The following is a 12792-nucleotide window of genomic DNA, read 5'->3' as shown; positions in this document are numbered from 1 at the left end:
AATATATATGTATATATATATATATATATACCTTGCTACGTGTACTGCGTTAGGCTAACCGAGACTTGTCATTTGCACTTACATATTGTTGCTCTTTTGTTAGTTTTGATTGCTTCTATTGTCCTCATTTGTAAGTCGCTTTGGATAAAAGCGTCTGCTAAATGACTAAATGTAAATGTAAAAGTACTGAGGTTTATATATTTTTAGGGGGCAATCTTTTATATAAAAATTTAGGGGGGATTTGTAATCCCACAGTACCTAGCCCATGCTAACACAAGTACAGAGCCTGGCGTCAAACTCCTCCGCCTAGTCTGACTGCCCAGGGTGCTGGAGGATGCTCGACCAGGGTTCGTCATAGGGAACTTGACTGGGAGAGAGAAAGGCGCTCGCATTCCCTTGTGAGGGGGAATGGAGCAGCAAGCGTGACACAGAGCCAGTCCTTCCCGCCAATTACCTGTTACCCAGCACACGGTAAGAAACTGGCTCCACGTGGAGGTTGTAAAACCTCACAAAGGTGTTAGATGTAACCCAGCCCGCAGCTCTGCAGATGTCTGCTAGAGAGGCGCCATGCACCAAAGCCCAGGAGGAGGCTACACTCCGGGTGGAGTGAGCCCTCACCCCCAGGGGGAACGGCTCACTTTGGGATTGGTACGCCAAGGTGACAGCATCCACTATCCAGTGAGCCAACCTCTGCTTGGAGACAGCCTTCCCCTTCTGCTGTCCTCCGTAGCAGACAAAGAGCTGCTATGAGCTTCTGAAGCTCCAGGTGCGGTCCACTTATATGCGCAGGGCTCTTAAGGGACACAGCAATGCCAAAGCTGGATCCTCCGGGGGCAGTGCTTGCAGGCTCACCACTTGCTCCCTAAAGGGAGTAGTGGGAATCTTGGGCACGTATCCTGGCCGGGGTCTCGTGACAATGTGAGAGTAGGCCGGCCCGAACACTAAGCACTCTTCGCTCACCGAAAACACTTGCAGGTCCCAACCCTCTTGATGGAAGTGAGCGCAGTCAGGAGCGCTGTCTTAAGAGACAGGATCTTAAGCTCAACTGACCCAAGCGGCTAAAAGGGAAGTCTCTCCCTCTGTTCAGCCAGGACAAGAAAGAGATCCCAGGAGGGCACGAAGGGTGGCAAAAAAGTACTTATTGTCTGTAAACATATAATTTAAAAGTAATCTCCATAATAAAATAATACAAAAGTGCTTTAGCATTAAATTAAATATATTTACACAAACACATGCTGTCATCAAACCCCAAATCTTTGCGGCTCAAGTGTTGTCCGTACTTAATGACCTTGCAAGCTAAATGAAACAATTGTCAAGTGAAACTTTTCAGTTTATTTGATTTATACTCCCAAATCTAAATAATAAACATAGCATTTAAGAGTCTAAATGGGCTTTTTGGCCATTTTAAGTGAGAAATCTTGGACAGGAAAATGTACACATCAGTTACTTGGACCAAGTCGGTACTACATAAACTTTGGCTAAAATAAATGCAGCTTAAATGAGTTGAGAAATGTAACATAATGTATTGTGACTAAATACAGTTGGATGGCTCTTAAAAGTGTTGAATATGCATGAGCAAAAATGGAAGAATTCAAATCATGTATGTTCGTGGGTTCTGTTGCAAGTTGATGAAGTTAAGATAACATGTACACACTGTAAATGAACCTAACATTGTTTCATTTTCATGTTACACAACAGCCATTTATCAGTTTAGTTACTTAAAGTATGACAAATTATATGATTAATGTCACATTATTATTTAAAAAAAAGAATGTATATTTTATTTGAAAAAATAAGCTTGGATCTATCATATACATTTATATATTTTAAGTATGGTAAATTACATTTACATTTAAGGCATTTAGCAAATGTTGTTGTTTTCATTTATCTAGAGTGACTTACAAAAGTGCTTTAGCATTAAATTAAATGTATTTACACAAACACATGCTGTCATCAAACCCCAAATCTATGCGCCTCATGTGTTGTCCGTACTTAATGACCTTGCAAGCCAAATGAAACAATTGTCAAGTGAATCTTCTCAGTTTATTTGCTTTATACTCCCAAATCTAAATAATAATAATAAATAATATCATTTAACCTTTAAGTGACTGGTACGGAAAGATGGGAACCCTATAAGGGAGGAGGTAACAATAAATATGGTCAAAAATCCCATAAGGTTTATTCAGTTCTTTTTATTCAACATTTGGCTGAAAGAAATGTACACACACAGTTTGTATTTCTACTGACAATCTACACATGTAGAGTTTTAATTATACATTTACTTACAACTAAATATATACCATTGATATTAAACTAGCCGTAGGTGTCTGAATTTGCATTTAGAACTTATTTTCTTTCTATTTCAAATGGGACCTTGTAATTTAGTTCCAGCTTGTTCTGTCCAACTTTTAATTTTGAAACACAAAGCTGATGTCTTCACAGGCAACAATTCTGCCATTCTTTATAATTTTCATAGAATATGTTTGACTGCCATTCTCTATATCGTTGTGGTGGTGAGTAAATACACCATTTCCTGACAGGTGTATGTTCCTCTGGATGTTGTTGCTCACCTAAGATAAGAATGAGAAAAATTATTGATGTTGAGGGTTTTGTTTTGCCACAAGGCTCTTAAAGGTCATTTTTAAACTAACAGTTCCAGTGCACAAACATGAAGTAATCCAAACACTTTCTTTCTTTTCATGTCAGAAATAGTAGGTCATTTTTGTCATTTTCATGTACTTTTCTCCTACTGTTTTATACATACTGAGAATAAGGACATACTACTCTTATATTGATTTTAATCTACATAGTGTGCAATACCGCATCTGACTTCCTCTTCCTCTATGGCTGCCTATACTAGATACAAACATTTTTCCAAATCCGTTCTGATGAGGAAACAAACTCATCTACATCTTGGATGGCCTGAGGGTGAGTAAATTTTTAGCAAATTTTCATTTATGGATGAACTATTCCTTTAAAGTTGAGATGTCCCACAGACCACCCAAGAATGGCTAACGTTATGTATGATACAGAGGGAGTTAGCGATGTCGACATGACAGAGAATTTATAAAAACTCACAGGGCTGTATAGGGCCTTAAAATGTAATAAACATTATTATAAACTTTTAATAAATTGCTGTTTAATATTGTAAGTTGAATGATTTCAATTAATTAATTATATTATGCTTTTTGATGAAAAAAATTAATAATTTAACCATTTAAACCATTTAAAAATTAAAACGAAAAAAAAATTAAAAAATACGGAATCCAGAAAAATTAAAATGGAGAAAACGGAAATTTCTCCGCAATAAATAAATAAAAAAATACAACGGAATTTGGGGAAATAAAACGGATTTCATAGGGCCCTAATTGGTGAAAGAAAAAGAAAAAAAAATCTCATAAGCCTGAAAAACTCATAATCCTGAACCCTTTCAGTGAGTATTAGGCTTACAGATGACGTTGAAAACAGTAAGAACAAATTACAGTATAGTAAAACAAAAATTCTAATTTTTGCCAAACAGTTGGTGAGTGGGTCACTCCGTGGATAATGACTCATTTTTGGAGATGTCTGTAAAGATTCAGTAAGCAAAGGTAACAGTCAATATAAGAAACATTTTTACTTTCCAGTAATACTTTTTATGTAATTCTGAATATATTTTTAATAAGAATTTTAAAAAATGTATTTTGGATATCAAAAACGTTTTATTCACAATTTAAAGATCATCAAGTTTGAATTTCATTTAAGATTCATATGGGGAAAAAATCCCCAAAATTAAAGAAATATAGTTCATCTTGGATGATCTGATTACATTAACAGCAAATTTTCTTTTTTGCCAAACAGTTGGTGAGTAGGTCACTCCATTATTTTATGTTGGTTCAAAAAAGACTACCACAAGATTTCACAGTGCAGTTTATAGTGCAACACATAGCAAGGCTATGCAATGAAAATCTTCTTACATGTGATGCAATTGACAAATTAGACTGAATATATAGCTACATTTAAAATGTTGAAGGGCTCTTCATGAAGGGAACGCCATTTGTAGGGACATTTGGAAATAAAAGTGAACAACTGAATCCTTTCCCAAAGGGCCCTTCCAGAAGTCCATCAGTTAAGGGAATGTGTGATGATCAGTTCAAGCAAGTGATTTAGTTTGTAATCATGTGATCTTGAGTTGCGAGTTCTTGCGATGCATTTTGAAGCAAAATTTCAAATTCACATACAAATACCTCGTTATATATTATAAATATCATAGATGGGAAGTCACGAAGTACAAATACTTCGTTACTGTACTTAAGTAGATTTTTCTGGTATCAGTAGGCTACTTTACTTCACTAGGCCTAATTATTTTTCTGACAACTTTTTATTTTCACTCCTTACACTCCTTATTTTCACTCCTTTTTACACAAATATCTGTACTTTCTACTTCTTACATTTTCAAACCAGCCCTAACATAGTGACGTTAATTCTATCATCCCAGCGGAAGAAAATACACTCAAACACATTCAAATATAAAGTCAGTAATCATAACTTCAATCAGTTAAATATTAGTTTATTTTGAGTGGAAGGGACTGTCAGGCACGTCAAAAAAGTGAGTAGGCTAACGTAAGTATTTGTGGCTCAGTGCTTAATGGACGATTCAGTCCGATTTGGTGAACTGGTTCGACCGGTGCACTAAAAAGAAAACAACGATTCGTTCGCGAACCGGACATCACTAATGTAGGCTAGTCTATGAAGCTACCACGGAGCAAGTCAGAAGGGATCAAGAAGAATGGCTAACGTTATGTATGATACAGAGGGAGTTAGCGATGTCGACATGACAGAGAATTTATAGAAATTCACAGGGCTGTATAGGGCCTTAAAAATGTAATAAACATTATTATAAACTTTTAATAAATTGCTGTTTAATATTATAAGTTTCATGATTTCAATTAATTAATTATATTATGCTTTTTGATGAAAAAAAAATTAACCATTAAAATTTTTTTTTAACAAAACAAAAAAAAAAACGGAATCCAGAACAATTTAAATGGAGAAAACGGAAATTTAATAAATAAATAAAAATTACAACGGAATTTGGGGAAATAAAACGGATTTCATAGGGTCCTAATTGGTGAAAGAAATGTAAAAAAATATCTCATAATCCTGAAAAACTCATAATCCTGAACCCTTTCAGTGAGTATTAGGCCTACAGATGACGTTGAAAACATAGTTTTCAGGAAACACAGTTTAGGAAAAACTACTAGTAAGAACAAATTACAGTATAGTAAAACTAAAATTCTATTTTTTGCCAAACAGTTGGTGAGTAGGTCACTCCATTATTTTATGTTGGTTCAAAAAAGACTACCACAAGATTTCACAGTGCAGTTTATAGTGCAACACATAGCAAGGCTATGCAATGAAAATCTTCTTACATGTGATGCAATTGACAAATTAGACTGAATATATAGCTACATTTAAAATGATTGAATTTTTAATTAATAAAATAAAAGTTAATATAATTAATAAGTGTGTCCATTATTGACTAACCTGAGCACATGTTCTAAATCAAGGGTATCGCACAGTTTAAGACAAACTTGCAGCAAAGGAAACTTAAATATTTCTTCCTTTTATATTTCTCCTAAAATATGCTCTTTGCCTGCTTTGTTGGTCTCAAAGTGTTACTTTAATTAACATGACATTTGATCACCTGTTCCTCATCAAAGTGTACTAACTCTCCACAAATTATTTCTTAATCGATGATAACATTTTACCAATTTAACAATTACCATTTGTTTTATTTGGGAGCCTGCATTTTTAAAAATAATTAAAGTAAAATGAATCAATTAAAACATTTTGGAGTGTATTGATAAAATCAAAAACATTTCTTTGAATTGAAAATGCAGGAAATATTATTATCAGTTCTGATTATTTTTAAACATGCATATTGTCCTCATATAGCCGTAATTCTAAAACATAAGGTGCAAAACTGGAGGAAACATACTGAAATACACACTTCAAAGATAAATTTACTGTCAGAATGAATGAAGCAAATGCATGATGTGACATTTGAGGGTTCCACGTTTCCAGTCCACCAGAGGGAGCCAAAATATTAGTTCAGAGTAACTTCCATCTGTATGATTTTTTCCCTGCTCTTTTGGATATGGGATTGCTATTATTGTGCAAATGAATTTTAACCCATTTCACTGTGTGATATACTACACATTATTAATAACAGAAAAAGTAGATAAACACATTAGTGTTTTTGACATTTTAATGGTTATTCTTTACATCAAATGACACAAAATTACTGTTGAATGAATATAAACAGGATATCAGCAATGACAAAAACCTAAAATAAAACCAATTTCACCATAATAGTTTTCCAGTTGGGATTTCTTTTCTTTTTTCTTTGTAGGCTAGTCTATGAAGCTACCACGGAGCAAGTCAGAAGGGATCAAGAAGAATGGCTAACGTTATGTATGATACAGAGGGAGTTAGCGATGTCGACATGACAGAGAATTTATAGAAATTCACAGGGCTGTATAGGGCCTTAAAAATGTAATAAACATTATTATAAACTTTTAATAAATTGCTGTTTAATATTGTAAGTTTCATGATTTCAATTAATTAATTATATTATGCTTTTTGATGAAAAAAAAATTAACCATTAAAATTTTTTTTTAACAAAACAAAAAAAAAAACGGAATCCAGAACAATTTAAATGGAGAAAACGGAAATTTAATAAATAAATAAAAATTACAACGGAATTTGGGGAAATAAAACGGATTTCATAGGGTCCTAATTGGTGAAAGAAATGTAAAAAAATATCTCATAATCCTGAAAAACTCATAATCCTGAACCCTTTCAGTGAGTATTAGGCCTACAGATGACGTTGAAAACATAGTTTTCAGGAAACACAGTTTAGGAAAAACTACTAGTAAGAACAAATTACAGTATAGTAAAACTAAAATTCTATTTTTTGCCAAACAGTTGGTGAGTAGGTCACTCCATTATTTTATGTTGGTTCAAAAAAGACTACCACAAGATTTCACAGTGCAGTTTATAGTGCAACACATAGCAAGGCTATGCAATGAAAATCTTCTTACATGTGATGCATTTAACAAATTAGACTGAATATATAGCTACATTTAAAATTATTGAATTTTTAATTAATAAAATAAAAGTTAATATAATTAATAAGTGTGTCCATTATTGACTAACCTGAGCACATGTTCTAAATCAAGGGTATCGCACAGTTTAAGACAAACTTGCAGCAAAGGAAACTTAAATATTTCTTCATTTTATATTTCTCCTAAAATATGCTCTTTGCCTGCTTTGTTGGTCTCAAAGTGTTACTTTAATTCTCTTTTGGATATGGGATTGCTATTATTGTGCAAATGAATTTTAACCCATTTCACTGTGTGATATACTACACATTATTAATAACAGAAAAAGTAGATAAACACATTAGTGTTTTTGACATTTTAATGGTTATTCTTTACATCAAATGACACAAAATTACTGTTGAATGAATATAAACAGGATATCAGCAATGACAAAAACCTAAAATAAAACCAATTTCACCATAATAGTTTTCCAGTTGGGATTTCTTTTCTTTTTTTGTTTTTTTTCTTTTTTTAATAAAAGCATTTCACCTGTGTAAAATGAAAGTGCTTACCAATGTTTTTAAGAACACAAGTCTATTCACAAGTGTTATTTTTAAGAATCTTTGGTTATTTGCACTTTCTCATATTTAACGATTTTCCCTCCCTTCGTGACGATCTCTTTATATTCTAGAACTCCATCCTCCTCGATGTAGCGTTCCTGAGTCACTTTTCCGGTTTCTGGGAGAGGACAAGGAAATGACATCAGGGACAGCTGCTTGTTTAAGGCCTCACCCTTAACCGGTACCATTGCCTTTCCCATCTCTCTCTGTTGAGGTGGACCCTGTCGATAATATACAATAGGAGGTTTATTTAGCTCCACTTTAGGAACAGGAGGTCCTGGTGGACACCACTTTTGATTTGGCCTCATGTCATTTCCATGTGTCACTGTGATATCTCTTGTGATGTCTCTTGTGATGTCTCTTGTGATGTCTTTTGGTCTAATGTCTGTTGGTTGAGCTGAAGGAGCTCTCCTGATGTCTGCAATGACTCCAGCCATAGTAGTTCTGTACGTGGGATTGGGTTCCACCATTTTGGATACTGAATTACAGTACGGCTGGTCTTTTAGAGTTTCACGAATCTCTTTTGGATATGGGATTGCTATTATTGTGCAAATGAATTTTAACCCATTTCACTGTGTGATATACTACACATTATTAATAACAGAAAAAGTAGATAAACACATTAGTGTTTTTGACATTTTAATGGTTATTCTTTACATCAAATGACACAAAATTACTGTTGAATGAATATAAACAGGATATCAGCAATGACAAAAACCTAAAATAAAACCAATTTCACCATAATAGTTTTCCAGTTGGGATTTCTTTTCTTTTTTCTTTTTTTTCTTTTTTTAATAAAAGCATTTCACCTGTGTAAAATGAAAGTGCTTACCAATGTTTTTAAGAACACAAGTCTATTCACAAGTGTTATTTTTAAGAATCTTTGGTTATTTGCACTTTCTCATATTTCACGATTTTCCCTCCCTTCGTGACGATCTCTTTATATTCTAGAACTCCATCCTCCTCGATGTAGCGTTCCTGAGTCACTTTTCCGGTTTCTGGGAGAGGACAAGGAAATGACATCAGGGACAGCTGCTTGTTTAAGGCCTCACCCTTAACCGGTACCATTGCCTTTCCCATCTCTCTCTGTTGAGGTGGACCCTGTCGATAATATACAATAGGAGGTTTATTTAGCTCCACTTTAGGAACAGGAGGTCCTGGTGGACACCACTTTTGATTTGGCCTCATGTCATTTCCATGTGTCACTGTGATATCTCTTGTGATGTCTCTTGTGATGTCTCTTGTGATGTCTTTTGGTCTAATGTCTGTTGGTTGAGCTGAAGGAGCTCTCCTGATGTCTGCAATGACTCCAGCCATAGTAGTTCTGTACGTGGGATTGGGTTCCACCATTTTGGATACTGAATTACAGTACGGCTGGTCTTTTAGAGTTTCACGAATCTTGACTGGAGAGACAAATTGGGTGGGTAACCTGATCCTGGCGCAGAGTTCAGCTATGATTTTACCCATGGCCCAAACGTCTGACCGCTTGTCACGAACGCCATTCATCTGCAGGACCTCTGGTGCCGAGTACGCTTCATTGCCCAAGTTTACTGCAGAGGTGAGTCCATTTCTAAAGAATTTAGCCAGTCCTAGATCAATGATCACGGCACGATGGGTTTGATGCTCCACCTGAAATTGGATAAGAGAAGTAAGTATCTTTCCTCATGTTCTACACTCTAAAAAATGCTGGGTTGTTTGAACCCAACTTTGGGTCAAATATGGACTAACCCAACTTTTGGGTTAAAAATGTAATTTAAAAATTTAACCCAACAGCTAAGCCCAAAGTTGGGTTCAAACAACCCAGCATTTTTTAGAGTGTAGGAAAGAACCAGATCAAATTAGACCTGTTCATTTATTTAGTCTATACCACAATGTGTAGAAGATTAAGTGCAGAGACTTTAGAGTCTTTGCAATCAAAAGTCACAGATTTCAATATGAACTCAAACATTGCTCATTAAATTCTTCAGAAGAACGTTACACTCTAAAAATGCTGGGTTGTTTCAACCCAACTTTGGGTCAAATTTGGACTAACCCAACTTTTGGGTTAGGGTTAGTGCATATTTGACCCAAAGATGGGTTGAAACAACCCAGCATTTTTTAGAGCATAGGAGCAATATCCAAGACAAGTGAAACCTAGTTGAAAACTTAGTCAAGTTGAAAAAAAGTAAAAAACAAATAAAAACTCATTTTCAATCTCACCATAATGTTATCAGGCTTGAGGTCTTGGTGGACGATGTCTTTACTGTGCAGAAACAACAAACCTTCACACATGCCAGTGATGATTGTGGCTTTCACTGCTGGAGTCAGCTGAAGAAGACAAAAAGACATTGTTGCATTTTGGCTCCACTAATACATAATCTAAAGCATACTTTTTTTTTTAAAAATGTTGTAAAGAAATAGTTCAGCCAATGCAAATTTTATCATCAATTACTCATCCTCATGTCACTTGAGATGTAATTGAATGTGCAAAGAACCGAGTAAAGTATACAGTAAAGTATTAATTAAACCAAGCACAATTGCAACTGAACTTGGCTAGCTGTTATAGTACAGAAAACATTTTAGTAATAATTGAGATTCATGTGAAAAAGACTTCCTATCCAACCCACATAATAATAATAATAATAATAATAATAAATGAATATAATAATAATAATTATTATTATTATGATTATTATATTAATATTCAATAATAAATAATGAATATAATAATAAAATAATTAGTTTTTGTAAAATAGCATTATATTGTATGGAATATGGCACCTGGAATATAGATACATTCTGCTAAACTATAAATAATTTTATATTATAGCAATCTGTAATTTTAAAATATAAATACAATTATAAATTAGTATTATATATTTGTGTTATATCATATGGAAAAAGCACCCAGTCATGTCATTCAGCTAAACTTCTGTTTCAGAAGTTTTAACTTCACTTCTGTTTCTGTTCATCTGTTTCACTGAAGAAAGAAAATCATATAAGAGACAAGGGTGAGTAAAGGATGACAGATTTTTAATTTGAGCTGCGTTAGACATCTTTACCTGTATTTTAGAAAGCTGTACTTTGAAGATGGTCGTCTCAAGATCTTCCCCAGAGATAAACTCCAAAGGAATGTTCCACTTAGAGTCTTTCAGCCAAGGATCACCGAGAAGCTTCACCACGTGTGTATGCCGAGCATTACTGGAGTTTAAAAGTCAAGTTTCATGGTTATCGTTTTAAGCTCATTAGTTAAACATTAAAGATATATTAAATATATATACATACTGATATACTCTGCATTCTCTCTCCAGCTGTTGTTTGCTGATGACTCCTACAGGAACTCTCTTCACAGCAGCCCATGTGTCTCCATACTTCTCCCTGTATATTTTTCCAAAGCAGCCTCCAGCCAGTGTTTGTGTGGAGTACGCCATCTACTTATGCTGTTAGTAGAGTACACATCCATATGAGAAACTATCTATCCATCTATCTACCTATCTATCTACACTCTCAGAAAAAAAGGTACAAAAGCTGTCACTGAGGCGGTACCCTTCCAAAAGGTACAAATATTAACCATTTAGGTACTAATATGTATCTTTTGTAATATCTTATATATTTAAGGTTAATATCTATCTATCTATCTATCTATCTATCTGTCTGTTTGTCAAAAATCTGTCAGAAATGTCAATGCCAGTATCTTTGTGTCTGTTTGTTTTCATATACAGGTGTGTGTAATCAAAACAGGACTGTCTTGAAAGTGATTACCATCAGCACATAGAATGTAGGCCTAATATGGGTCATCTGGTATGTTTACAGGAAATCCCCACCATTAGTCAACTCATATAATCACGTAAGTTTCGAAATGTCTACATAGTTGTAAAGCCATAAAGTCATACATTTTTTCTTTAAAAGCTACCTGACATTTTGATCACAAAGCTACCGTCAGGTATGTAGTAGAAAAACTTCATCTTAAAGCTAAATGCTCATTAGTACACATCCATTAACACAGGGAGTTTTGCTGGAAGGCCTTTGGGCAAAACCTGCTTGCATTAAGCCTGTACTTGCTGCTGAGAAAATGCTGTCAAACTGGATCTAGATTGCAAAAGAAATCATAACCCTTTCACACAAAGAATAAAATCAAGCCATCTTTCTTTTAAGTTTATGACTGAATATTTGTTAGCCTAGATTACCCTCCTATCCACCTCCCTCCACCCCCTGGGAACAAAAATAGTTTTAGTATGTTTCCGCCCATATCCTCAGTGTTATGATTATCCAACCATCATAAATACCCTACAGCAATTACATAGACAAAATAAGTTGTTCCTTGATAACCATAAACCAGAAGAAAGAACAGAAACCATGTCATCACTATCACTGACATGAAACATCTAGCTATAATCACTGGCCTTTTTAATAACACACAACACAATAAGAATTTGATTCAATGGTCATTGAATTTTCTTACCTGTTTCAGCAGGATATGTGGCTGATGGCAATGAATGTGCTCAAATAAACCAGGAACAGTAATTTTCTTTGCTAATTACCTTCCCTCTATAACCACACCCTCGTATTTCAACACTGGAAGGACACCTATAACCAGCCAGATAAGACAGAGAGAGAGAGAGAGAGAGAGAGAGAGAGAGAGAGAGAAAACATTGTTGCTGGTTATCATACAGTGAAAACCTGAGACTTTATTAAGAAACGTTCTGTGAGATGTAGATGAGATTTTAAAAAAAAAACACTAAATAACTGCATGTTTATGACAATTTTTTTTTCAAGAACACACACACACACACACACACACACACACGCATGCACGCACACTGGTATTCCTATCATTATGGGGAAATTCCATAGGCGTAATGGTTTTTATACTGTACAAACTGTATTTTCTATCCCCTTACCCTTACCCTAACCCTACCCGTAAACCTACCCCTCACACAAAACTTTCTGTTATTTTAGATTTTCCAAAAATGTAATTCTGTATGATGAATAAGCTGTTTTCCTCATAGGGACAAAAAACAAACAAAAAAGTCCCCACAAGGTCAAAATTTACTGGTATTACTACAACGTAGGGAATACACACACACACACACACACACACACACACA

General features: G+C 34.7%; 1 protein-coding gene across 3 annotated transcripts; it reads right to left on the bottom strand.

The window, feature by feature from the left end:
* Positions 1–7446: 7446 nt before the first annotated feature.
* Positions 7447–12215, bottom strand: LOC107726696 (cyclin-dependent kinase 1-like). Of its 3 annotated transcripts, none has more exons than XM_016536385.1 (6): positions 12147–12215; positions 10970–11124; positions 10747–10885; positions 9905–10012; positions 8916–9334; positions 7447–8098 (listed from the first exon to the last, which is right to left on the bottom strand). In XM_016536385.1, the coding sequence occupies exons 2-6, from the start codon at positions 11113–11115 to the stop codon at positions 7699–7701; spliced, it is 1212 nt and encodes a 403-aa protein (XP_016391871.1). In that variant the 5' UTR covers positions 11116–11124; positions 12147–12215; the 3' UTR covers positions 7447–7698. The 3 variants fall into 3 exon arrangements, with proteins under 3 accessions (XP_016391871.1, XP_016391870.1, XP_016391869.1); XM_016536384.1 differs by having other exon boundaries at positions 7447–8172; positions 9053–9334; XM_016536383.1 differs by having other exon boundaries at positions 7447–8223; positions 9104–9334.
* Positions 12216–12792: the final 577 nt, after the last annotated feature.

Source organism: Sinocyclocheilus rhinocerous, unplaced genomic scaffold (genome assembly GCF_001515625.1).
Source record: "Sinocyclocheilus rhinocerous isolate Xijiao unplaced genomic scaffold, SAMN03320098_v1.1 scaffold5, whole genome shotgun sequence".
Classification (NCBI taxonomy): domain Eukaryota; kingdom Metazoa; phylum Chordata; class Actinopteri; order Cypriniformes; family Cyprinidae; genus Sinocyclocheilus; species Sinocyclocheilus rhinocerous.
Note: the sequence above shows the minus strand (reverse complement) of the source record. Positions and strands in the feature narration are given on the sequence as shown.